Source organism: Melanostigma gelatinosum (assembly GCF_949748355.1).
Source record: "Melanostigma gelatinosum genome assembly, chromosome: 19".
NCBI lineage: Eukaryota > Metazoa > Chordata > Actinopteri > Perciformes > Zoarcidae > Melanostigma > Melanostigma gelatinosum.
In genome coordinates, this window is record NC_136652.1 from 9,978,783 (window position 1) to 10,005,842 (window position 27,060).

Below are 27,060 nucleotides of genomic sequence, written 5' to 3' on the forward strand. Positions count from 1 at the left end.
TTGCTTCCAGCTGGGGTCTGTGGTTCCATTATTCTTTTCTGCAGCTCTTTGCTGAAAGCATGGCGATGTTCTGTTTCAGATAGGAAAAGACCAATGGACAGCCACTAAAAGATTCTTTGCTGTGAATTTGAATGCCTTACTCCAGCCTCCCCGCACCTAGCATGCACAATTCAAACGTTTCACAAGTGCACAGACGATGTGATTCAAGATGATTCTGCATCACATGAAGATCATAATGAAGTAATAAATGGTGGGCGAGGAAACAAGCTGCTCCTCGTCAATGTCAGTTATCCTCATCTGTTTTAACATTTAAACGTTATTATCATTTTGTTTCTAACGAGTTGTTGTATTTATGGTGATCACCATGTAGTTCTCCTAAATTACATTTCTTTAATTCACTCCACATCTACTTCAAGTACACTGACTACATCATGATATAATTCATGAAGATAATACTACCATGTTATTTTGTAAGTGACTATACAGTGTAGTTGTGCTTCATTACATGTATTTAGAAAAAAGAAATGGAGCAAATGGCAGCTTTGATGTTTTTGTAGAAGCCACAATTAATAGTACGGCCAACGCAGTGCTGTAAACCCGTCTTGGATCAGCTCTAAAATGTTTTTATAAACAGCACCATAATGACTGTGTGTGGTCATTTGCGACATAGCTTGCCGACAGGGTAGTTTTAGTTTGTTCGTGATGACTCCCGTGGGAGCTGCTGGTCGAGACGATGCAGAGCAGATGTGAATCTGCGAGACCTTCACCTCTCTCTCTCTCTCTCTCTCTCTCTCTCTCTCTCTCTCTCTCTCTCTCTCTCTCTCTCTCTCTTGTGTGTGTCTCTGTCTCTCATTAGGATTCTGCTCCAACCTGACCCTTTGTTCACCACAGATGTTTGTTTGGCTGTTTGACTTAAACACTCAAAGTTGTCGCGATAGCTTTGCAATACCAATGTGCGATTTGGAGAGGTGTGGCATTTAGCTACATCATTTATCACCACCGCGTCTTTGTAGTTGTGCCCAGTTGTATTGTTGCTTGTCTTGTGAGATTTAAGTTTGATAGGACCATTTTTAACAAAGTTTTAAAGGATTACCCAGACAAACACCTTAAAAAAATATAAAATAAAGCTCCCCTTCAGTTTATTTTCATCTGTTTCTACACATCTATCTTGTACTTTGTGCTCTAATGCATTAGGTAGAGACATGTTATCCAATTTCTTCTTAAATGACAAACCTTTTGAGGTGCCTGGGGAACAGAGCACACAGCTGTTTCTAAACAGTCCTTGGAAACAATTTTAGACATTTTGAAGGACAGGCAAAAGTCAATCACACCCTAACCTTTTAAAGTCACCTTACTTCAGGAAGAGAAGGTTGAGAGGAGTAGGAGCTATTTTAGTGGCTGCATTTTGCTTAAAAAAAGGTCGATCATTATATTCTAATCCCAACGTTTTAGAGTCGAGGTCTGCTCAATGATGAGTGAATGTTGTTCGTGTTGCGTTGAGTTTTGCATTGTTAGAAAGAGGAGGGAACAAGGGAGCAACACAAATAATTCATATGTTTCGATAGTTCTAGAGATGACGGCTTCATATTTTATATGCAACATCCAAAAAAATCCCATTTCGACATGTGGACACCATGTGTACCACCATCACAGTTATGTCTTTCTGACACACCATGTCAAATGCTACATTTAGTTTGTCTCTTAATAAATGTACTGTTGACTGGACTGTCATGTCTGTTAGGAACGGATCACACTTACTGAATGACAAACTGCATTCCCAGACTACATATATTTCTTGATATTACTGTAAAGTACACTCATGTACTTCAGTGTACAGAAATACATAAAGATGTTTTTTAAGTCAGTAATCATCACTCTTTGCTTGGTTGTGGATACAACAGTTCCGTGGTTTTCTGCTCTGTTAAGCACTTTGTGATGTTATGTCTGTGAAAAGCGCTCTATAAATAAATTTCATTCATTCATGTTGAATTGTCACTTCTCCAGCTAACCTGAAGGAGCTGATCTCCCAGACCATAACCAGCTGGGCTCAGGAGTCTCACATCCAGGACCCAGAGCTGGTCAGAGTGATGTTCAGCCTGCTGAGGAGGCAGTATGACTGCATCGGGGAGCTGCTCCGGGCCATGAAGAACTCCTACACCATCAGTGCCGCCTCCGTGCAGGATGCCATTAACCTGCTGGCATCTCTGGGTCAAATTAGGTCTCTGTTGTCGGTACGCATGGGCAAGGAGGAGGAGAAACTCATGATTGATGGACTCGGGTAAGAAAATGTGTTGCAATAAACGCGGACATTTCTCAAGTTTTTTTTTTTTAATTCAATGTAATTTGTGATGTGAAATAATGATTGTTAATGATAATTACACACATGCATTGAAGACAGAGTTGGTAGTCTTGAGAAACCAGCAAGTATACGCTAGATCTAAAAACGTATACAACCAAAAAACCCGACCCAGTGTTGCAAACTCTTTGCTAATAGAAGTAGCTAGCAGCACTCGCTCCAAATGTTGCAGACTATAGCAGGAAAGTCGCCACGTCACCGCACTGACAGCCAAATTAAATTACAAAAAAAAACATCAAAAATGTTTTTGGTGATATATTACCAACCCTGTCGGGCACTATTTCCAATGTGCTGTATATTACCTGCAAAATGTGGAATGTAAAACACTGATTATTTCCATGTGTTCCCAGTGACATCATGAACAACAAGGTTTTCTACCAACATCCCAACTTGATGCGAGTGCTGGGCATGCACGAGACCGTCATGGAGGTCATGGTCAACGTTCTGGGAAGTGACAAGTCGCAGGTACGAAGGCGTGACCACATGTTTACATTTTGAGACTCGCACTTTTAACCTGCCTTTTGAACAGAGGAGGTTAGTTCAAATGTATCTTCCTGAACTGTTATACTGTTATATTGAAGTTAGCCAAGATCAACAACTTAATACTCAGAAAAGCCACAAGGGTAATGGAGAGGGCAAGAGAGGGGTGAGAGCGAGGCCTCTCGAGCCTGTCCTTTTTGGGCAGTGCTGACAGAAGCGGTTGTGATTTAATGCCACATCCAGTGCCAAGCATGAATTAAACCCTAGACAGGAAGACCTCAGAGAGACATTCAGGCCTTCACATCTGACACTGACGGTCTCATCACACAAGTCTCGGACATAAATTCCAGACCAGTTTACTGCCACTCGATATGTGCACTTCACTAACTGTGGCCATATAAAGTGGCATTACCACAGCTTGTAAGTGTAAAAGGTTTGCAATATTTGCTCTTGCGCTTATATATTAACGATATGTTACAATTCTGTTACATAATCAAGGTGAAAAAAACGAACAATCTACAAAAAACTGTTTAAGAATGGGCTTTCTATTTTTAAACCCAGATTTTAATAAAATCCAGGCATATCCAATAGATTAGAATTGACCTTAGGCCCTGCTATGGCTTATTTGGAGATTTCATCTACAAAATAGTTGTCTTGTAACCTGAGGGTCTGATGCTTCCAAAAGTACACGACTGTCTATGTCAAGCAGAAATGGGAGAAAGAATCAGGACTCAAGAGATCTGAAGATGAGTGGAATGATATATGGTAAAGTTGGGCTGAGACTACCAACTCAAGGTCCTGGAGAGAGTTCCGTTTCAAGAAAATAATACTTTTTGCAACTACAAAGCTTTATTTATGAAATGTATTTATTAAGTCAGCTGGCTAGTAAGCCAGCTGACTTTCTAATTCCAGTTTCATTATTAATGAACGTTAACTAACACGTTCCGTTGAATTATTCTGCCTCCACCTACGCACTGCCCACAAAAGTACGTCATCATGGTAGGTCACAAGTTTAATGTTGCCCATGTCAACCCCTTATTTTTGCCTGAAAATGTGAATAAAAGTAAAGTTTTGAATAAAATAAAAAAGAGGGGTCTGTTGGACTTTAGCACATCTTCACGTTTGTGTTTTTATTTTGTCTCCACAGGAGATTGCCTTCCCGAAAATGGTGGCCAGCTGTTGTCGTTTCTTGTGCTACTTCTGTCGTATTAGCCGCCAGAACCAGAAAGCCATGTTTGACCACCTGAGCTACCTGCTGGAGAACAGCAGTGTCGGGCTGGGTGAGTACTGGTGGATTCACAAAGGAAGACGCTCTACTCTCCTTCTATCTTTTGACAGTTGCCTTTCAGCCTTTTCTTCTATTGCAGTTGGTGTATATCATTCTGAGAGAGGAAGACAGATGTTTAAAGATTTATGGAAAAATTTAAGCATAAAGGGTGAACAGAAGGTACTGAAAAAAAGATTTTCAGAAGAGGAATATGCGATGGTGAGAAAAAGTTAAAGGCTATAGTGGAGGAGAGAAATATTGAGAGAAGAAGTCAAGTAGATCACTTGACATTTAACATGAAACTGAAATGTGCCCTTTTGCGACTCCCAGAATAATGCAAAATGTTCATTGAAACCAATAGGTGCCACTTGCTGGAGGTGTTTTTCAGCTCATTAAAGTTGAGAAACAAACGTATCGCCCACAGTATGCCAGGGTATCAAGGCAGAAAAACGAGGGACGGGGATTATTCAGTCATGCAGGGCAAGACTGATGAGTCACCGGGCTCTGTCTGCTGCTGCTGCTGCCTCTGTTGCTTCTGTAAACTAAGACCAATGAATGCCAACACACCAGTGAAACATGAAAGATTTGATATTTGCTTTCTCATAAATCACGTACATCAATGTGAAGCTGCTGGGAGACTTGTGTTCTCTGTTTTTGTCCAACTTTGCCTGCATGAAGGACGTCGTTATAATCATAAACCAATGACTGATCTGGTTTTTTAAATCTGAATTGCCTGTGCACAACTATTGTCAGAGTATGTGCCCAATGGAAAGATAACAATTAATGTAGGCAGCGAGTGTTTTTGCACATTGAGTCCCAGAGGATTCATTAAGTTATGATTAATTATCTGCATATTAATTATCTCAAATATTATCAAAACAAGCATCGACTCCAATCATGATCATTGTAGTAAATATGAGACACATACTGTATGTCCATGAACAGTGACGCAGTTAATCTGTCAAACATTCTATACATCATATTTTATAACACTTGTCAAAATGTGCAAATCTAATTGAGTTTCCAAATATTCCTGAATTAATACAGCATTGAAGCGATGAAGCATTTTCAGTTCAAAGCAAATTTTCTGTATCGTATCATATGGAGATAGACTGCCCCCTGTTGTCTAGTACAGCGCAAATGTAAAGTTTTCTTTGCTGTTAACTTACCCGTGTGTGTGTGTGCGCGCGTGTGTGTGTGTGTGTGTGTGTGTGTGTGCGTGCGTGCGTGCGTGCGTGTGTGTGTGTGTGTGTGCGTGTAGCCTCTGAAGCTATGCGCGGCTCCACTCCGCTGGATGTGGCAGCATCTTCAGTGATGGACAACAACGGCCTGGCTTTGGCCCTGGAGGAGCCTGACTTGGAGAAGGTTTGTTACTTGAGCAAACAAACCAACATGTTTACGGACATTGAGTCCGAAATCTGCTGCAATTACACGGTTATTGATCCTTGAAACATTGTTATTTAGTGCACCCGGTGGTTCCAAGCTGATCACCGGCCAAAGTGTGTTCCTTTTATCACGACCTCGAGTTATTTGTTGTTGGAGCAGATTCATCTGCTTTATGACGGACTGAACTCGAGTGTTAAATACTATTTCAGGTACTTTAAAACTGCAAATTTGAATGAAATTGCATCAAACATGCTGAGATGAGAGAACCAGATATTTTTGTATTAATTAAGCTTAAATTCAGCAAAACAACTTTTTCGTCTGAAAGCACACGTACAGGCGATATATCAAACATACTGAATGTATTGCGACTTGTTCTATGTATGATCTAGTAAATTAGTATTCATCCCGAATCCAGAGTACAAATATAAATTGTTGCGTCATTTTTTTCCTGCCTCCATGAGACTCCCTTTGGTGTTTAGCTTCTCCCGCTGTCCTCTCACAGACGCACCGCGCTAGTGTGCGTGTTGTATGAGCATGGAGGTGTTGACGGGGCGCGTGTGAAGGGAAACAGGGAAAGAGCCTGGAGAGAGCAAAAGAGGTAGAGCATCAAAGCGAGCTTAGGCAGTAGGTGTTGAGGTCTGAAACTTTAATGGAAGAAAGTGAGCCAGACAGATATTAATGCCTAAAGCCACCCAAGTTGTCTCATTAGAATATGATGTATGATTTTGTCCCGTCTCAATAAGCTTGCTCAGCAAATGCCTTCAAGCCGTCACTGTTTCTCATACTGACAGTCAAGAAGACAAAATATGCCATTATAATACCCAGGGGTGAAACGGAATGTGTGTGTGTGTGTGTGTGTGTGTAGGTGGTGAGATATCTGGCAGGCTGTGGTCTTCAGAGTTGTGCCATGCTCGTTGCTAAAGGTTACCCAGACCTCGGCTGGAACCCCATAGAGGGCGAGCGCTTCTTGTCCTTCCTGAGGTTCGTCGTCTTCTGCAATGGTATGTCGACTTTCATACCGAGTGCACGACGTGAATACAGTAGGCTCTGACTCGTCCTTTTGCAAACAACTTAAATCACCACCTTTTTAAATGCCCGTCTCCCTCGTCGTACCAGGTGAGAGTGTGGAAGAAAATGCCAACGTGGTGGTGAAGCTGCTGATCAGACGCCCGGAGTGTTTCGGCCCCGCCCTGAGGGGAGAGGGAGGTCAGGGTTTGCTGGCTGCCATGAATGAGGCCATCAAGATCTCTGACGATCCTGCCCTGGACCTGCCCGAGACTCTCTCTGTGGTCACTAATGGGTCTGAATCCACACCAGTTTCTTACATCCTGTTGAAAAGCCTGGGAATCAGCATTAAGATCATCACCAGACACTAAAAACCCACTGAGCTCTCACTAGTGTTGAGGTCACCCATTATCTTTGTGGTGAATTGCTACGTTTAGGTAGATTTGCCTGTGTGTTTCTGAGCTCAGCCAAACAGGCATTATTCTTAGTTATTACACTAATTAATAGTGCTATATCAGGTTCATCACTGTTCATTCACTATGAGGAGAGTGAAGTTTACGAAAGCCTGCTCAAATGAACTGGAAATACAGGAATGTGTTGCTCTCAATTTTAATCAGAACTTTTATCATCTGATTGACTTTCCTCCCAAAACAGGAAAATCATCCAGCCATGTTTTAAGACATTTAAAAATACTCTTCTTCAAAGCACATTTACCCATTATCCCTCATATACATTTAATGAGTATGAAAATGTGTTTACTAGTTGTTACAACACAAAATCATGCTTGTAGACATACACCTCTGAACATTCATCATCCTGTACAGTGAAGCTCAAACATCCAAGTGAAGAAACACTTTTGTCATTTTCAAGTTGAGGGGTGTCCCAGACGAACAACCTTAGGGGGTGCGTGTGTAGGTGCGGCGCTGTCCGTAGTGCTGAAAGGGAGCGGAGGAGATTGATACGACAGACAGAACACATTTCTTACCCGGCCTGCTTTGCGAAAGAGAAAGAGATAGAAAGAGATGGAACAGGCTATATGTCATGATTTATTGGGAGAAAAAAGCTATTTAGCGCCCCTATATATCCTGACTGGAATGATCTTTTGTTTCATCATCGCATTTTATCGCCACTGCTGCGACTCATGCTCCTTAGATCGAATCCTCGGCTTCGGGGTCACCCCTATTCAATATACGATATACATTTTAACAAAAAATAAACGGCTGGGAGCAGGTAGAGTTTAAAGACATCGCACAGAAATGCTTGTCTAGTTCGAGGTTTAAGAGAAAGGAATACAGCAGCCTTGACATTGATGGACGCTGTGAGTAAAGCTGTGTTGTGCTGGGGCCTTGCCGGCTCACATCATTATGCAAAGGCTGTAATACACTGACTGCATTTTAATGGGGGAGGTTAGTATTGCATGACGTGAGGCGAGGGATTGGGAAGCGAGTCAAAATCAATGTGTATAACCCAGTGGCCTGTCTGGAGATCAGGTATTGTGCCAGCGCATTGTTATACTTCCTCACATAACTGCTGTAATCTCTTTCTCTTCTGGTTCCCATTGTCGTCCCAAATTATCTTGAATCAAATTACTAGCTGAGCACATGGTTCCTGATTTTCTGAGTCAGTGGGAGGTGTGCAGTATCCTATATGGGTGTGTTTGTGCGTTTCAGGTCTGGCGAGGAAGAAGGAGAAGTTATTCACATGGGCAACGCCATCATGTCCTTCTACTCGGCTCTTATTGACCTGCTGGGACGCTGTGCTCCAGAGATGCATGTGAGGAGCTTTTTCATCATGCACAGACTCAATCTATACTCTAATAACAGAGGCCACGACAGTGACCTGAATGAAATAGGGCGTTGGATATTAATTATTATTCATACGTTCTATTTTACCTTTTAAAAATGCAGAAGCTGTTGTACATGCTTTTATATTTTTGCGCCTTGATTTTTGCAGCAGCCTCTTAATCAAAGAAAGAAAGTTCACTCTTTTAACCACACCTGTTTTAGCCTCTTTACATCGGCTCCCTGTTTGTTCAGGAATGGATTTTAAGATCCTATTGATCACCCTTAAAGCTCTTCGTGACCTGGCTCCAGACTATACAGTAATTAAGACCTTTTAATCCCTCATGAACATTTGCCTCGTTTGAGATCCACTGGCATTGGTCCTCTGGCTCCTGCAGAGTACAGAATAGTTTTTAACTCTGCTCTTAATGTATTTTATCATTAGTTTTGGTGGTATTTTATTTTATTTATTTCGACCAGGACACACTTAGTACTTTGTACTTCTCCTCGATAGGAAATAATAATCATAAATATTATCTATTTGTGTCTATTACAGCTTATCAATGCGGGTAAAGGTGAAGCGCTGCGTATCCGAGCCATCTTGCGCTCTCTGGTTCCCACCACTGACCTGGTGGGCATCATCAGCATCCCCCTCAAAATGCCTGTGCTTAATAAAGGTATGTTGGTCTTAGTGGTTGTTGTTTTATTTATTTATGTATGAAGTCATGCAGATGTTGATGGTTGAACAGCAAAAGATAAACAGGAAAAAAATGACGTTGAACGAGGTGCAGCAACAAAAACAAGCAACGGTCAGTTTGAAAATGTAGCGGGGAGGAAACCTTGAACAGCAGCCAAAAGTGACACAGAACATCCTCCAACTGATGCAGGAAAAGGGTTTTTGGACTCGATTAAAGCCTGAAACTGGTTTCAGGTGTGAAAGAAGAAAGTCACACACATTGAACGATGTAAATAATGATTTGAAATTTACCAACGTTTCGTATTCTGCACGGTATTAAGTGATAAATTGCAGCACCATAACATGTAAAATGATTACCTACACTGTTGTGACAGTTTATTGAGGCTGTTCTTGCAAATAATGCTCTCTGCTACATGGACATAGAGAAAATTACTTTTTATAAGACTTTGATAGGTTTTTGTGAAGAAAAGAAAGGCCTTTGGGATCTATTCCTCAAAAACCCTTTGCCTCAATGGCCTGAATGTTGATTTTGACTTTGTATAAAATAGTCGTCTATAGGTACATGAATACCAGGCGTCGTCCCGAGATATTATGTCTCACTTGAGGTCTCCTCTTTAGGAACGGAGTCGGTGCCAGGGGTGTTTTGTCCCTTAATACCCTGGAGAAACTCTCATGTTAAAACGTTGGTAAATGATTAAGTCATTCTTTATATCGTGGCTGTAAATGTGCGGCTATCTTCCGTCACACTTTTGCTTTTATCGTGGTCAGCAACTATCCAATGCTGGTCTCTCTCTCATCCTGAAACTAGTCTCACAAACAGCACTCTGATAACACATTTTGATTTAAGCCGAATATATAAAAAACAAAAGCTACAATATATCAGATTCAAATTTTCTCTGCTGCCTACTGAACTATCATGCTACATTACTTCAATTAATGTATCTGCACAAATCATCTCAGCTCCTCCGCTCTGGAGGTAAATCATGAAAATGTTCACTTTCGGGAGTGAATATCTGCTCACTTCAATAAAATACACTTGTGTTTTGTTTCTACATCTTTTGTTCATAATGTATCTTTACATCACTTATGTATCGTTTCATGCTGTATTAAAAGATTCACTTTTGAAGTTAAATACGTTTTAATAGTCAGGAATACTAAGAAAAGTACCACAATAAATACAATGTTTACACACGGCACATTGAACTGAAACTTTTCCCCCCAAAAATGTGTTTAACCTTCAGATGGTACACTGACGGAACCTGACATGTCAGCCTGTTTCTGTCCGGACCACAAGGCCTCCATGGTGCTCTTCCTGGAGCGAGTGTACGGCATCGAGGACCAGAGCTTCCTGCTCCACATATTGGAGGTCGGCTTCCTGCCTGACCTGCGAACCTCTGCGTCTCTGGACACGGTGAGTCAGAGGAAACCCCGACTTCAACGTTCACTACAAATCCTGAGCTCACCTTCAAACCTTCATTTTGTGACCAAAACATCTGTTTCCCATGTATCCTAAAAGAGCACATTTTAGTCTTTGAACCTGTAGTTGCACAAAGTAAAAGTGCTTGTTGCTAGCCGGTGTAAGGGAGCCTATTTTCACTCCAACTTTCTATTGATCATCAGATGTGGGGAGATGTGTTTTGTGGCTCTTCATCCTTTACTTCGCATGTATTGTGTTCCGTTCCACAGGAGGTGTTGAGCACCACTGAGACGGCGTTGGCCATGAACAGGTACATCGGCTCGGCCCTGCTGCCTCTGCTCACCCGCTGTGCCGCTCTCTTCAGCAACACGGAGCACCACGCACAGCTGATTGACTCCACGCTGCAGACAATCTACCGGCTGTCCAAAGGACGCTCGCTCACCAAAGCCCAAAGGGACGCCATCAAGGAGTGTCTGCTGGCTATCTGCAAGTAAGGCCCGCTGAGCGTTGATCAGACTCAGCCGAAGGGAAATAAAAAAATAAAAAAAAAGGGGAGCTGGAGATTTGCAGAGGCTGCGCCATTATTCTTTCAAACAATGGCACTGTCAAACGGCTTGCCTCAGGCACAGTGCAACACATCTTGAACAGCACATTTGGCATCATAGATTAAGGGCTGTTTTACCACTTAACCAATCTTTTGGCACTTTTAGACTCAAATAATCTGATGTTTTTGACTTTATAACATTTATACAGTGAAAGCAGGTAAACTTCAGTCGGGATTCAAAGTAATTGTTACCTAAAACCCTAAATGTTTATTTTCTCCAATGAATAAGGCTAGATATGTAAGATGTGTGATTTGCCACAAAGAGTAATACTGCCTCACTAACTAAACAATTTAAATTTCATAAGGGCCAAATTCAGCATCAGCAACGTTGTACCTTACCAACAGCCAGTTTGGTATTTACAGAACGATCACACTGATGCTTAAGGATTGTAGCCACATAACGTTGGCAGCCATTTGTAATGTCTTTGACAGAGTTTAACCTCGACTGACCCTGAATCATGCAGCTTTGTGAAGACACCGCCACATCGATGAGACCACATTTCAGAGTACATTGATAATTCAGTTCAGCTTGGTCTAATTGCACATGAGAGAATTAAATCAGATACGTGTGGTGTGCATAATAGATTGAATCTGCTGTTATTGTGGCTATTGTATCAAATTTAAGAGGGAGTCTCGAATCACTGCTCCTGTGTTTTTATGTTTCACTGATGTAATTCTTACGTTTCACAGGCACCTGCGTCCCTCCGTGATGCAGCAGCTACTCCGGCGGCTGGTGTTCGACGTTCCTATGCTCACGGAATACTGCAAGATACCTATAGGGGTGGGACGCTAGACCAGTTTCTTTTCTTCACTTTTGTGCTTGATTTATTCGTTGAAACGAGTTATGGCATAATTATAACCAGCAATCGGAGGCATCTCATATTTCACAACCCATTCGTCCTCCTCATTTGCTGTGTGTTGAACGCACAGACATATTGTTTCCTCATCCAAGCATTTCTTTAAGTCTGTTTGAAGGCAGGTGACATGAGGCATCGTGTATTTTACCCTTTATACATGAAACACTGTATAAATAGTACAAACCTCACTCTTTGGCCATTGATTGTGCAAAAATTGTTAATGTAGTTGAACTAAAATCGTTATGTTTTCTCTTTATATTTGATTTCTAGCTTCTGACCAACCACTATGAGCAGAACTGGAAGTACTATTGCCTGCCTTCTGGTATGGCCGGCTTTGGCATAGCCTCCGAGGAGGAGCTCCTCCTGACCAAGAAACTCTTCTGGGGAATCTTTGACTCCCTGTCTCAGAAGGTACAACCAGAAACCCTGTTGTGTAGATGATTCATGAAGATCCACTGACAGTGTGTGTCTGTAGTGTTTATGATTTTTGGAAAGCTGTAATACTTATCTTTATTTTGCTTATCTATTTTTCCTCCTGCTGATTTTTTTTTTTATCTCTGAGAGGCAAAGCAATCCCTCTCTGTTGCAGAACTAAATGTTGAGTAGTGTGTTGGTGTCTGCTCTCTGTCCTCTGTTTGCTGTTGATTTTTTTTACATTCTGTTTTTTAGACAAAACTTAGAACAACGAAAAACAAGAAAGTTCTTGGTAGTCAGGGGTAGTGAAATGAAAGCTCAATGGAGTGCCTGGGAGCGGTGCAGCGGAGGCAAAGCCAAAACAAATGAATCATTAATCAGTCTGTGTGACAAGCCGTCTCTTGGTGCAGACTTTATCCAGCTTCCTGTCTTTTATTTTGCCTCCTCATCGCTTTCTCTTCCTGTCTTTGCTCGACTCAGTCTGTCCATCTCACAGCTAAGCAGACATGTCCTCATTCTGCTGGTCTGTCTCTTCTGTAGAAGTATGATGCGGACCTTTTCAAAAGTGCCACGTCGTGCCTGTGTGCCATCGCTGGAGCCTTGCCTCTCGACTTTGTGGATGCCAGTCTCGGAGCAACAGTGGAGAAGCAGGCATCAGTTGATGCACAGGGCAACTTTGATCCTAAACCCATCAACACCGCCAAGTGAGTGGTCTGAAAATGCATTTACTTCCTTTTAGATTAAAAGGCACTATTTCTGGAAAGAAATGAATGAAACGTATGAAACTGTTGTACTGTTCTGCCAATGTTAGCTTTGGTTTAAAAACGGCTAATTAATCACGATTGGTGGGTTTGTCTGTAAATCAAAACAAAGCTTTTGCCTGCTCAATATACAAGTAAAATTGACTTTTAAATAATTATTTAAATATTATTTTCACTTTCTAGTATCTCTCTTCCTGAAAAGCTTGAGTACATTGCCAACAAATATGCAGAGCATTCCCATGACAAGTGGTCCTCAGAGAAGGTTAGTCCCTGTCCGTGTGGTTTTAAGGATATATAACTTAGTTTATATTCCTGAAATGCATAGTACTATGAGGCTGCAACTGTTGTTGCAGGTGTCAATAGGCTGGAAACATGGAGACAGCCTGGACGAGCAGGCCAAAACCCATCCACTGCTGAAGCCTTACAAAGCTCTGAGTGAGAAGGTACATGCACACTGGTACATACACAGCTGCCGTTAGGGGAGTAGGAAGCATTCTTTCAACTGCTGACTGTGCATCAAACATAAGGTACCTTTTTTTTTCCTGAGTGAAAAAAATCTCTCACGGTGTCAAAGCTGTTTAAAGACGGACATAATGGTGTCTGTTGCATGCAGGGGCAGAGCCAGTGTCGCAATTTCTTAAGAGGACAAATTAATTGGCCAACTTGGCAACACATTTTTGAATGCGTCACGCTAAACTACTCATTAGCATGAAACTCCAATAGAAAAATAACCGATAGAAAATGTTTTATTTACACATCAGATGGGTTTGTCTTGTATGAACATTCTCACCCATGTTGAACCGTCGCATCAACTTTTGTGTGTTGAATACGCAGGAGAGAGAAACGTACCGCTGGCCAGTGAGAGAGTCATTGAAGAGCATGCTGGCTATGGGCTGGAACGTTGAGAGGACCAAGGAAGGAGACGCCATGTTCCAACAACGAGAAAGTGAAAAACAACGAAAGACCTCTGAGTCTCAGGTAACGTCCTGATGTAGGATCACGATCAGACATGAATGTTCTCACAAATGTTTCCTTTGTGATACTTATTTACTATCTAACACATCAATTCACAAGATTCCCCCTTTTTAAAGATGGTTCCGGAACATCAAATTCAATTTTCTAAACCTCACATTGACTTGATGAGAAATATTTAAAATGACTGATGCATTTGTCGCTTTTGATATTGGAATCTGGTTTGTGCTTGTATTGTCTGACTTTGTAGATGAATGGATTCAGTCCCGCTGCAATGGAACTGCACAATGTCACGTTGTCTAGAGAGCTACAGGTTGGTTTTTGTTCAACTTTTTCTCATTGTTCTGATAATATGATCATTGTTCTAAAACAGTTGTTCCACATGCTCTTGTCTCAAGTGTGCGAATTGTCTTTTTTAATTGTTCAGACTTGATTACATTTGAGTTTGTGCTGTACCTGCAGGGCATGGTGGAGGTTGTAGCAGAAAACTACCACAGTATCTGGGCCAAGAAGAAGAAAACTGAACTCGTTAGCAAAGGTGTGTTAGTGTGCAGTTTCAAAATGCACGTGAGTTGCGGTAATTGTGACTAGTGAGCTGTGTAAAATGGGTATGAAAATGATTTTTGAATTTGATTTGACTTGTCAGGAGGAGGGACCCATCCACTGCTGGTTCCCTATGACACCCTGACAGCTAAAGAGAAGTACAGAGACCGAGAGAAGGCCCAGGAGCTCTTCAGATTCCTGCAGATCAGTGGCTATGCCATCATAAGGTTACCCTCCTCTCCCTCCAGTTTGTCCTTCCTCAAAGAAATAAACAACACTAAGAAACACAAAGCACAACAGCTCAAAGCACTTAAAAAAATTCCCTGCATTGTATATGTCAGGCAAAACTGTATACTGTGCTTAATGAAGTCATTCTAGTTTAAATCCTAATGAGCACTACTATGAATACAAACCATTTATTTCTTTAATTATCGAAACACTTTGCTTTTGGTAATTGATTAAAAAAAGAGTAATTTGATCAAGAGAAGCACTGATTGAGACACACATGTGCTGTACATCGGCACGGACACTAACGTCACACACGCACACACACATACATGCACGTTGCACATAGTGGCCGCTGCAGCACTAACAGAATATAACAGCCACACACACACACACACACACACACACACACACACACAACATGACGTCGTTGTGAAAGTTCCTCAGTGTGAGTGAAAAACACAAAGTTTGCAATTCGTAACACCTTTAAGTGCAAAAGAAGCAATGGAGGAACAACCTTAAAAACAAAGGTTTTTGGCAACAAGAAGGTCTCGTAACTTTTGGAGAAAAATTAAGTTATTGAATTGCCAATGTTTTATTGTGAACATACAAGTGATAAATAGTAATCGGTCGTTGGAAAATTGCAGTTGGTGCATCCCAAATCTGAACAGTAACTATTCGTGATTTCTTGACTTTTGTAATCTGACAGAGGCCAGAAAGACATGGAGCAGGACTCTTCGTCCATGGAGAAGCGTTTCTCCTACAAGTTCCTCAAAAGGCTGCTGAAGTACATCGACTCTGCCCAGGAATTTATCGCTCACCTTGGTGAGTGTGTGACATTTTTATATCGATTCAGAATTTGTCCTCGACGCTGACCTCGCCACTAACGAACACGGTTGTTAATCCAGAGGCTATGGCCACGAGTGGGAAGACGGACAAATCGCCCCTTGACCAGGAAATCAAGTTCTTTGCCAAGGTCGGCAATACTTTTTTGTTGAACCACTGACATGTCGTTGAATCCACTCTTAATAACAAAGCTTTGAGTACGGTTTGAGTCTCATCCCTGCATGTCTTCTCTCCAGGTGTTGCTTCCTCTGACGGATCAAACTTTCAAGAACCACTGTCTCTACTTCCTGTCCACGCCCAGCAAGAGCCTGAGCAGCTGTGGCTGTGCTTCCAACAAAGAGAAAGAGATGGTCACCAGGTACTGTGTAGACGCAATGGATAATCTGTGTCATCAGCCTTTTCCATCGTCACCTTTTTGCTGTTCAGAGAGTCCTCCCAGAGAGAAGTTCTCTTTAATATTTCCATCAGAACTTTCCTTATTTCCTTGCTTACTTTGCTTTTTTTCAATTCTGTCCTTACCATCTTTCTTTTCCAGCTTGTTCTGTAAGCTGGCAGCTCTTGTCAGACACAGGATTTCTCTCTTTGGTAAGGTTGCCTCTGTATGCTCGTGTGCCCCTTTTGCTTTGAAATCTCTTTCCACATCTACAGTAAATGTTTCTCTCACAGGAAGTGACTCTGCAATGATGGTGAGCTGTCTGGACATTCTCTCCCACACACTTGACACCAGGTAAGGTGTCTGTATATGCACAGTGAGCCATCAAGTAGACAATAAAACGCGAGTCTTGAGCGTGCACATTCGCCCCTGTGTTCCCTCCCTTCTCTCAGAACGGTGATGAAGTCCGGCTCAGAGCTGGTCAAAGCCGGGTTTCGCACTTTCTTTGAGAGCGCGGCAGAGGACCTGGAGAAGCTGCTGGAGATGCTAAAACTGGGGAAGTTCATGCAGTCCCGTGCCCAGATGAAGAGCGTCACACAGAGCATCAACTATGTGACTGTGGCGCTGCTGCCCATCCTCACTGCCCTCTTTGAGCACATCACAACATACGAGTTTGGACCGGACCTGCTGTGTGAGTTTGTGTTTATCACGAATTTAATTTAATTTATATTGCGTTTTCTTTAAAAAGCAAACATGAATATAGCGATTGCAAATGATGCTCAATTAATGGTGCTATCAGCAGCCACAATCCATTCAATCCAGAATTTTTTTTCTCTTCCTGTTGTTTTTATGCAAGTAAAAAGTTTGTCTTTCTGTTTGTTTCAGTGGATGATGTTCAGCTGTCCTGCTACCGAATCTTGACTTGTTTATACTGTCTGGGAACAGGAAAGAACGTCTTCATGGAGAGGTAGGCGGACAAACGTTTCTTCAACTTTGCAGCAGGATGTAAAATGGTATTTGGTTCAACACATGAGCAGTAAGTTTACGACTCCTTGGTAATGATTAATGCTTGCTATAATTTCGATCATCTACTAGAATTGGTATCAAGGAACTGTGAGATAGTATTTAATGAAGTATAAGTATATGCTTGTCACTGTTAAAGAGGTTAATTAGGATTTGTCTGTAAAGCTTTTTGATGAACTCGTGTGACAAATGCACTCAGGACTTGAAGGAGGATTCATGATACCTCATGTACCCACATACGTATTTAAAAATACACTATGATACACTTATGCAATAGTTTCTGTGGTACAGTATGCGTTACAAAATGAAGGAAGAGGTTTTTTATTTAGTTATATTTCTAAACGATATCAATCTAGTGGAAAGGAGACAACAGAAACACTTCACAGTGTCAACTGCATTTCATTAAAACCATTATTCTCTGGCATTATTCTCTAACTGGCAATAATAAAAAAAAACTGTTGTGCAAAAGAAAGTTACATAAAGATACATTTTTGGTGTGTTTTTTTTTTTTAATTCCACGTCATAAATGTACATGTGTATCTGCAGGCATCTTCCAGTGCTGGGGGAGAGCCTGGCGACCCTGGTGGGAGCCATGCCCGTGGCGTTCCTGGAGACCCACCTAAACGCCCACAACCCTCTGTCTGTCTTCAACACAAAGACCCCCCGGGAGAGAGCCAGTGAGTGTCCAGCTAATGCTCCTTTTTATTTTGATCATCACCCCACTCATTTACAAGGTTTTCCTGTCGCTGTGTGACGTTTCTACTTTAGAGCATTAAATGTTGTCTGTGTGTTTTTATTTCTCAGTCCTTAGTATGCCGGACAAAGTGGAGGAGATGTCTCCGGAGATGCCTCGTCTTGACAGACTGCTGAAAGACGTCAGCGACGTCTCAGAATCTGGTGCTCGCTACAGCGACATGCCAGAGGTCAGAAGGACTGATGGGACATTTGAATGTATACAAACATCTGCATTTTTTTTGGCATTTGGTCCCACATGGTCACTACTTGAATGCTAAAGAGTATCGTGGCGTGGTTACAAAAAGTCTCGATGGAACATGGTCTATTTATGGAAGATATGCATGTTGTACTGTATGTGGTCCAAACTATGTCTTACTATGAAGTATTTTAACATCGTACAAATATATCCGACAGACCGTATCAGTGTGTTGCACAACTGAGATTTAAGTAACTATTCACGTAAGATTTTTACGCCTACGTGACACATTTGCACAACTCTTGTGTTGCCTCAAAATCAGTCATGCAGACATTTGAACTCGAGCCTCTCTCCTGCAGGTCATTGAGGTGGTCCTTCCCATGCTGTGTAACTACCTGTCCTACTGGTGGGAGAAAGGTTCGGAGAACTCTCCTGCAGGTGCCCAGTGCTGTACTATGGTGACTTCTGAACACCTCAGCTTAATCTTGGGAAACATCCTCAAGATCCTGAACAACAACCTGGGCATCGACGACGCCCCCTGGATGAAGAGGATTGCAGGTGAGTGCCAGGCTGCAGGCTGTTGGAGAAAGAACACACATGATTTGAAAGGGTTTCATGCCGGGCAGATTGTGTTGTTTCTCCAGACTTGCAAAGGCAGGGCTTGCACTCGGTTTATTTTGCTTTGTTGGGAAACGGAAGAGAGCATTTTACAAATGAATAGCTTCATGGAAGTATGCAATTACATTTCATCATGGGGGGAGTTTTGTTCTCAAAATATGTAGAAACTACCCTGCTGTCTCCTTTTCTCCTTTAAAACATATCAACAAACAAGTGAAACTTCAGCATAATAATGAAAACTCTCCAAAGTTATTCTAAATGACGATGCCCTTGTGGAAACCTCATGTTAATGCAACGTTGATGTTCTTTTCGTAGAACATTAGTATTTTCAGTGCACATTCCTCAGTGGGAGTTCAGGAAAGGCCAGATAAACATAATTAGCTGCTGTGAAGGCAGATAGCCTGAAGCATCACTTCTTAAAACCACATTTGAATATTAGACTTTACATACAAGTCAATTAAACAAGTGAATAATTCATATTGTGTATCCTGTATTAAACGGTCTTTTGAATAATATTTCCTGTTTTGCGTACTATTGTACTTTCGGAGACGAGGATAAAAACCACAATTGCGGATATAACTTAAAAACTTGTGGTTGTTCTAAAACTAAGTGCTAAATATAGTTTGACAGTTGTGACACTTGACACCAGAGCGACAGAGGAATGATTTTGGTTGTCTGTATATCTCAGCTGCCCATGTCCAGAATAAATATTTCCCATCGTCTCTGTCTCCAGTCTACTCTCAGCCAATCATCTGCAAGGCTGGAGCAGATCTGCTGAGGACCCACTTCCTGCCCACGCTGGACAAACTGAGGCAGAAGACAGTGAAGGTGGGAGCTTCAAATATAATGTACATTGTATCCTATGCTCAATGACACTTGTGGGTTTTTTTTTTTGCTGACTCCATCGTAAAGGGGCTGAATTTATCGTGTATTTATGGAGCAGTCAGTAGTCGGAAGAGCTGGTCCACGAACTTCATGCTTAGTCACACCTGCTGAGAGTAACAATAACTCTTGTCACTTCCTGAGAGAGCATACAGGGAGGAGGTTATTCCCACCGAGGTGGAAGGGGGTCTTGTGTGAGGACATGTCTGCTAATGAATTGATTGCTGGAGATGAGTTGTTGATGTGCCGCAAATGAAGGTTGTGGCTGAAGAGGAGCTGCTGAAGGCCGACGGTAAAGGTGACAACCAGGAGGCCGAGCTGCTCATCCTGGATGAGTTTGCTGTGCTCTGCAGAGACCTCTACGCCTTCTACCCCATGCTGATCCGTTACGTGGACAACAACAGGTACAATATCAGCAGAGACAGAATAGTCTCTATTGCAAAGATTTCCAGGGGGATTTTTGACTGTCAAACATGAGTTTGTCTAGTTTTAAACATCACGATTGTTTACCTGTAGTCCCTGAGCTTTATCCACCTATATGTCTGATTTATGAATGCTTAGTATCGCCGTGACCTGCACAGATGTGACGCAACGAAATGTCACTCAATAAGAAACGTCTCTGGTTCATGTCTCCGTCCATTCCAGGTCCAGGTGGCTGAAGCAGCCGGATGGAGACTCCAACGAGCTCTTCAGGATGGTGGCGGAGATCTTCATCCTCTGGTGCAAGTCCCATGTAAGTCTTGCTCGTCAATCAACTTTTCATATCACAATTTGACATTTGATAACGGTATGCTGGTCTTGAGGTTGTCTTTCTTGATTAACCTCTTTTCTTTTGTCCTCTGAACCCAGAACTTTAAGCGCGAGGAGCAAAACTTTGTGGTTCAGAATGAGATCAACAATTTGGGCTTCCTGACTGGAGAGGGCAAGGCGAAGATGTCCAAGGTAAATGCAATGGATGTTACATGTGGTATGGGTGAATACAAAATGGCAAAAACAAAATATTTGATATTGCTGATGATCAGCTTTATGAAAATGACTTCTGAAAGTGATTAGGGCGAACACGAATTCTTGATTAACTTGATCACTAAAAACATCTTTGTATCGAAGCTGAATTCAATCCAACAATGAATTCATCCTTTTTGTATCCAAAGCCCAATGCATCTTCTTCATCTGTTCGTAAACCTCACATCGATGATTTACGACATGACATTTCACATTACGGCTGTATATTTTTAGCGGTGAGGTCGGGTCATATTTCTGGATGTTGGCAGTGTTCGGTCCAGCAGTCGCTCAACAAGCACTCTTGGCAATCGCTCACAGTGGAGCAGATCTCCTCCGCTCTTGATCCCGGACGACTCCGCTTGTTAGCTGATTTATGTTGAGGCACTTTGGGTCATAGTGTGCGTTTCATCTTAATCTTTGGTTTTTAAAGGTGAAACACGAGTTAAATTACAAATACAAGATAGGTCAAGTTCGAATAATTGTGAGGAAGTGACCAATGTTTAAAAAAGGGTGTGTCTTTGTCTCCTTCCTCTCTGCAGTCTGGGGGCGACCAGGAGAGGAAACACAAGCGGCGTCGAGGCGAGTACTACTCCATCCCGACCTCCCTTATCGTCGCTGCCCTGAAGAAATTGCTCCCCATCGGCCTCAACATGTGCACCCCCGGAGACCAGGAGCTCATCTCCCTCGCCAAGATACGCTACAGTCTGGTAATGCCTAGTTCACACTGCTAGACCCAAGATCAGAGGCTCGTTGGCTCGGGCGCTCCCACATCGGCGGCCGAGCACTATGTTTGAACTGCTCAAAGACGCCAGCCGAGAGACACATTCCAGATATCTAACATGCTGAATATCTGAACCTGCTTCAGCCAATGAGAGCACGAGAAACCTGGCGGAGTGGTCGCCTGTAACTCTCTCTTTACAATGTCCTTAAATTCAGCCGTCTCATGAGTTATTCTAGGTCTCGTAATTGATTCACTGATAGATAATATGAATGGAGCCTCTAATAAAGTGAATAATTTGAAGCTCATTGAGTGCAGCTTTCTAAATCTCCCATCACAGATACATTAAAGTACTTTATATTAAGCCGGAGTGGTGCCTCTTGACCAGTCTTATGTGATTGTATGGTCATTCTTTGCATCACAGACTTCAGCTTTTATTTCATTATGTTGGGGATTATTTAGAGGGAGTTTAAAAGAATTGAGAAAGTCTTGTTGTGATGCAAATTAAAGCCCTTAACCAACAAACCGTGTCTTCTTCGGTGCGGTGGACATTCAGTAAGTTATGGAATTACAAATATGTTTCAAATGTTGTCCAATGTGATAGCTTTATACACAAATTAGCACCGTGTATTTACTTTTAAAGTCTTCTACTAATAGGGTGTTAACAATGCATTATGAATACCCTTTCCCTTCATAGAAAGACACAGATGATGAGGTGAAGGAGCACTTGCGTCAGAATTTCCATCTTCAGGACAAGGTGAGATGATGTTCTACCTGGTAGTCATTCTAATAGATCAGTGTCGGTAATATAACGCTGCTGTTTATTTATTGATTTTGAGTGTTATTGTGTCGTAGTCTGATGACCCAGCGGTTCAGTGGCAGCTGAACTTGTACCACGACGTGGTGGTGAAGAGCGAGGAACCCGCAAACTCGGAACACACAGTGGACCGAGTGCAGAGCATCTCAGCTGCAGTCTTCCACCTGGAGCAGGTCGACACATACGCAACAGATGAATTGATGATGAAGACATTCATTTGTTGCAGCAACACAGTACCAAGCATGTCGCATCTTTTGTCTGCACAACTGGTCCCCACTTTGCGTTTCACCGTCATCATTTCTTCACCCCTCAGGTGGAGCAGCCTCTGAGAAACAAGAAGTATATCCGGCAGAAGCTCCTGTCCAAACAGCGTAAGCGTGCTGTGGTGGCGTGTTTCCGCATGGCTCCACTCTACAATCTACCCAGGTGATTTACAACCCAATTAAGAAATCTAACCGTACATAACAGGCAATCACCGAGTAGTCGGGTAGTTGGGGGGGGGGGGGGGGGGATTGTGTGCCCATGTGAACCCCTCATCACCTCCCTAATGGCATTCTCTCCTCTGTGTTGTTTTCTTGCATAACACAACCTCATCCTCCCTCAGATACAAAAATAATAATTACTTCCTGAACGGCTATCGGGAGGTTTGGCTGGAAAGGGCATTCAAAGCCTCCAGCTTTGACCGCCTGTTCTCCCTGCTGACGGTAAAGTGAAACTACAGGGCGAATGCTTCATCAGTTCAATCCCCCCCCCCCTCCCCTTCATCCACCAGGCTGTGGACCGACCTTCTGCCTACCTGCCAAACCAATTGTTTCTGCACTGTTGATTCTGATTGGTCAGCTAGCATGAGCCCAAGAATTGACCGAAACAAAGCGGAAACACGCTGCAAGCTGCAAGCTGCAAGCTGCAGGCCTTTGTTTCATTTCAGGTGCACAAGGAAGGATTGAAGAAAGACGGAAAGAACGAAATCTGTTCAAAACAGTTTTGACTTTTATTCGTTGGCTACCTGGTTTACAGTAATATACAGTATAAACGCTGTTTCATGTTATTTTGCTTCCTGCTCTTAAAGATCTGTTTTTCAAAAGTTGTGTCGTGTTACACGACACACATGTGCATCTTTCTAAAATATTTTTTTCTAATAATTACAAGAAACAAAGTTGTTGATGCACCTATCTGTTGGAAAACTGCATAAAGTGTGCATGCTCCTCTAATGAATGTTACAACCTGATGGAAGGAACTGTAGTTATGTCAGAGACCAAACGTGACCAGTCAGAAGAGCCAGTGGGTCCCACATTGACCAATCACCCCCCCCCCCCCTGCCTGAAATGCAATTCCTGTAACCCCTTCCTCCCCCTTCATCTCTCCTCCAAAAAACTCACCAGAACCCACCCTAATGCCACTGTACCTCCCTCCCCACTACCCTCCATTCCTCCCAACCTCCCCTCCCTCCCCAGGCATCGCGCTATCAACTTCTTCATCCCGGCCTATCAGAGACTTTGGATAGAGGCAGAGGAGTACTCCTTTGAGGAGAAGCTAGTTCAGGATCTGGCAGTAAGTACTGGGCTCGCCTTGCCCCTGCCCCATGTGCCCTGCGTTGGCACCCCTCTGCCAGTCCTGTCTGCCGAATGCTTCTTTAGCGCCGCGCCCGTCGAGCCTTGGGAGCGCGCCCGGGTGGGGACCTCGCCCAAAGCACCCAGGGGCGGCCCTCGCTCTAGGCGCGCAAAACCCTTCAAACAGAGATCCGTCAGGGGTCAGAGGCTGCATGACCAACTCAGGAGACACAGGGTCAGCTCCGGTGCTCGCGTCTCTAGGAAAGCAGGCTTTGCCTTTCTGACAGCAGTGGTAAGGAGGGCCTTTGAACAGGAGTCATTAGCTGTGTGGCTGTCAGATCTGGATCCAACCCATCAGTTGTCTTTTTCGCTGTACTCTGTAAGTCTGTAGTGTGTAAAGGTGACGTTGCAGTACGTTCTGTGGCCGTGACGTCGGTGGCATGCTTGCGTAGTCATGTGAAGATCATACTTCATTGGATCTTTGTACGCAGATGTGCAGCAAATTCATAAAGACACTAAAACTGTGCCATTGAATGAGAATAAAGTACAGCCTTAGATACAGTTTTCTTCTACAAGTATGTCAAGATTAGTTTGGACTCGTGGACATTTGTGTAGTCCCTCTTTGTAATGATAGATGGATGGATGGATACTTTATTCATCCCCAGGGGGACATTTGTTAAATTAATGCTCCTATACTGTCATATAGCGTCATTCTTCATGTTCAAAGTCATATCACCAAATGGCTTACTGCTTGCTTCTGTTTGCTGTAACATGCATGTATTTGAACACTGGTTTCAACGCTGTTCATCATCCACTCTTAACTTCCTTTGCCGTCCTTTCCACGGATCACCAGGACATGATGAAACAAAAAAGCATCTGCATGCTCGTGCTCGTTGAATGTTACCGACTCTTTACAGCAGGGGTCTCAAACTCATTTTCACTCCGGGCCACATCAGCATCACGGTCGCCCACAAAGGGCCGGTTGTAAATGTAACTACTCGTAACATATTGTGAAATAACTCTCTCTGCATTTGATTGTTTATTCAAGTGTAAAAATATTGTACATGCAGTTATATAAATGTAAACATATATTGAAGCACATTTCTGTTGTTATAACTTAGGTTATTATAATTTAGGGTTAAGGAACCCACATTACTCTATCAAAGATCAAACTATTAAAGAAAATATCAAAGACAAATATCACACAAGTTACTACAATAACTTTGTTCAACGCTTAAAATCCTTTCAAGGGTGCGTTTGCACAATCCCACGTGAAGTATTTCATGTGTTGTAAAGTCACGTTTAAAGTCTTCAATGTACTCACAATACATTTCCATGTCAAATGTACAGTAACCAGCCAAAGAGCTGCTCCTGTGACTGTGTGTTTAAGTATCTCATCATTTTGACTTTCTATTTCAGAATTATGACTTTCTATCATAGTTATGACGTTCTATCTCATAACTTCGACTTTCTATCTCATAATTTCGACTGTGGGGATATTTTTATTGTCAAGTCTAACTTAAAAAAAAGAAGCTTTTTTCCCCTTTTTTTTTTTTTGCTGGCGGATTGGCGGGCCACATACAATGACATGGGGGGGCCGCATTCGGCCCGCGGGCCGGGAGTTTGAGACCCCTGCTTTACAGGGTTTTTTGACAAATGTGTGAATGGGCACAATTGTCAGTCGGTTTGTGAAGATAAAAAAAGATATATATTTTATTAGAGGGATGATTAGTGATCAGATGAGACGAATGCTAACTGTTCTCACCTGTGGACTCCTGCAGAAAACCCCAATGAAGATTGTGGAGGAGGAGGAAGAGGAGGTGGCTGAGATCCAGCCGGACCCTCTCCACCAACTCATCCTCCACTTCAGCCACAACGCTCTGACGGAGAGAAGGTGAGAGAGTCAAGTCACTGAACATGAGTCTATGTGACAGTGAGCATGCATTTCTAATTCTGTCATATTTATATTAAATGTGCTACTTTTAGCTTTTGAATTTCAATAAATCATTTCCTCTTTAAGAAGTCACTCAAGAGGGACATACTGTACGGCTTTAATCACTGAGGTTGTAGCAGCTGTTGCATGTAGTATAAAATATAACGATAAAAATCACGTTTTCATATTTGTTGTTGATACATTTGGGGCATCACTTCTTTTCAGTTACTTGGATGAAGACCCTTTGTATATTGCGTATGCAGACATGATGGCAAAGGTTAGTGGCCTTTAAGCTGTTCGTTACGTTCAAATAGTTCTGGAAAGACTTGATTTAACGACATGAATGTTGACATTTGTGTCTTCAGAGCTGTGCAGAGGATGAGGAGGAAGAAGAGGAGGAAGGGAAAGAAAAGACTTTTGAGGTACGCCCTCATTCAGGCTGATGCCCTCATAACAGTGTGTTACATTCTCAAAAACATCTTAGTTTACCAAAACTCTGTCACCTGGAAATACCCCGAATACCCCGATGTGTTGCTCCGCAGGAAAAAGAGATGGAAAAGCAGAAGATCCTGTATCAGCAGGCGAGGCTGCACGCCCGCGGGGCCGCAGAGATGGTGCTACAGATGAGCAGCGCCAGTAAAGGTAGCGAAGAGCGGATCTGTAACCTTTCTGCTGGTTTACAAGCGCTTTTATTTCTGGGGAGCTTTAGCTCTGTTAAATATAAATGCATTTAAAAGGTCTTTCATTGATGACGAGACTAAAATTCTGAAGTAAACTATTCATATGTATGAGACCATTTTACTGCGAAAAAGTCACAACACAAAAACGCTAACCTGCCATCTAAAACACAATGAAATGTGTTGTTGGTTCCCTGAAATGTGTTCCTTGCCATCTGATCTGCTGCTGGGATTTATCCTTCATTAACAGTCAAACCTGCTTCTGTCCTCCATGTTTGTTGACTTGCAGCTTTTCTCCTCCTCTTTCTATCAGGACATCTGGGCCCCATGGTGACCTGCACCCTCAAACTAGGAATCTCCATCTTAAATGGAGGCAATGTGCACGTTCAGCAGGTCAGATTATGCAGCTGAAATATCCAACTATCGTCATCTTTTTTTGTCCTATTTACTGTATCATTCTCATTCTTCTGTCCAACCATCAACATATTCAGAAACCACACTGGAGGAGCACTTGTTTTCGACAGAAGGATGTTTAATGCATTTCCTCTCTTATCACAGAAAATGCTTGATTACCTGAAAGAGAAAAGAGATGTCGGCTTCTTCAAGAGTCTCCAAGGACTGATGCAGTCTTGCAGGTACTATACTGTTATATTATCTATGCCCGCAAAAAATGCATTTCTGTGCTTGCATCAAGTGCTTCTGTTTTACTTCTGGGTTTTCTTTGCCCAGTGTTTTGGACTTGAATGCATTTGAGAGGCAGAACAAAGCAGAAGGACTTGGCATGGCGACAGAGGAAGGTTCAAGTAAGTTCAGAGTTGTCTTTCTAGATGGGCAATTTCATTCTACCCGTTTTCCCCGCCTCAGTCTTCTGAGAATCACATTTTTTGACATGAAGTTCGGTAGATCCCTATGTTTTTACTCTTGA

The 27,060-nt window shown here is 42.5% G+C and overlaps 1 protein-coding gene across 1 annotated transcript in view; it reads left to right on the forward strand.

Moving 5' to 3' along the window:
- ryr3 (ryanodine receptor 3) overlaps positions 1-27,060 on the forward strand; it is a gene marked incomplete at its 5' end in the record, with an annotated part of 111,735 nt that overhangs the window by 72,638 nt on the left and 12,037 nt on the right. The window contains 45 exon segments of the mRNA XM_079291030.1: positions 2,005-2,278; positions 2,707-2,821; positions 3,984-4,116; positions 5,365-5,468; positions 6,355-6,490; positions 6,606-6,789; positions 8,165-8,267; positions 8,832-8,952; positions 10,214-10,383; positions 10,659-10,879; positions 11,684-11,774; positions 12,121-12,261; positions 12,805-12,968; positions 13,209-13,287; positions 13,379-13,468; positions 13,860-14,003; positions 14,248-14,310; positions 14,460-14,535; positions 14,644-14,767; positions 15,475-15,590; positions 15,674-15,741; positions 15,848-15,969; positions 16,147-16,196; positions 16,278-16,338; positions 16,437-16,675; positions 16,870-16,951; positions 17,554-17,684; positions 17,812-17,930; positions 18,298-18,496; positions 19,290-19,384; positions 19,697-19,842; positions 20,084-20,171; positions 20,288-20,380; positions 20,980-21,147; positions 21,856-21,915; positions 22,014-22,148; positions 22,289-22,401; positions 23,430-23,526; positions 25,307-25,419; positions 25,684-25,735; positions 25,824-25,880; positions 26,001-26,100; positions 26,449-26,528; positions 26,694-26,770; positions 26,865-26,938. Of these exon segments, the coding sequence (XP_079147156.1) occupies positions 2,005-2,278; positions 2,707-2,821; positions 3,984-4,116; positions 5,365-5,468; positions 6,355-6,490; positions 6,606-6,789; positions 8,165-8,267; positions 8,832-8,952; positions 10,214-10,383; positions 10,659-10,879; positions 11,684-11,774; positions 12,121-12,261; positions 12,805-12,968; positions 13,209-13,287; positions 13,379-13,468; positions 13,860-14,003; positions 14,248-14,310; positions 14,460-14,535; positions 14,644-14,767; positions 15,475-15,590; positions 15,674-15,741; positions 15,848-15,969; positions 16,147-16,196; positions 16,278-16,338; positions 16,437-16,675; positions 16,870-16,951; positions 17,554-17,684; positions 17,812-17,930; positions 18,298-18,496; positions 19,290-19,384; positions 19,697-19,842; positions 20,084-20,171; positions 20,288-20,380; positions 20,980-21,147; positions 21,856-21,915; positions 22,014-22,148; positions 22,289-22,401; positions 23,430-23,526; positions 25,307-25,419; positions 25,684-25,735; positions 25,824-25,880; positions 26,001-26,100; positions 26,449-26,528; positions 26,694-26,770; positions 26,865-26,938 (5,268 nt within the window).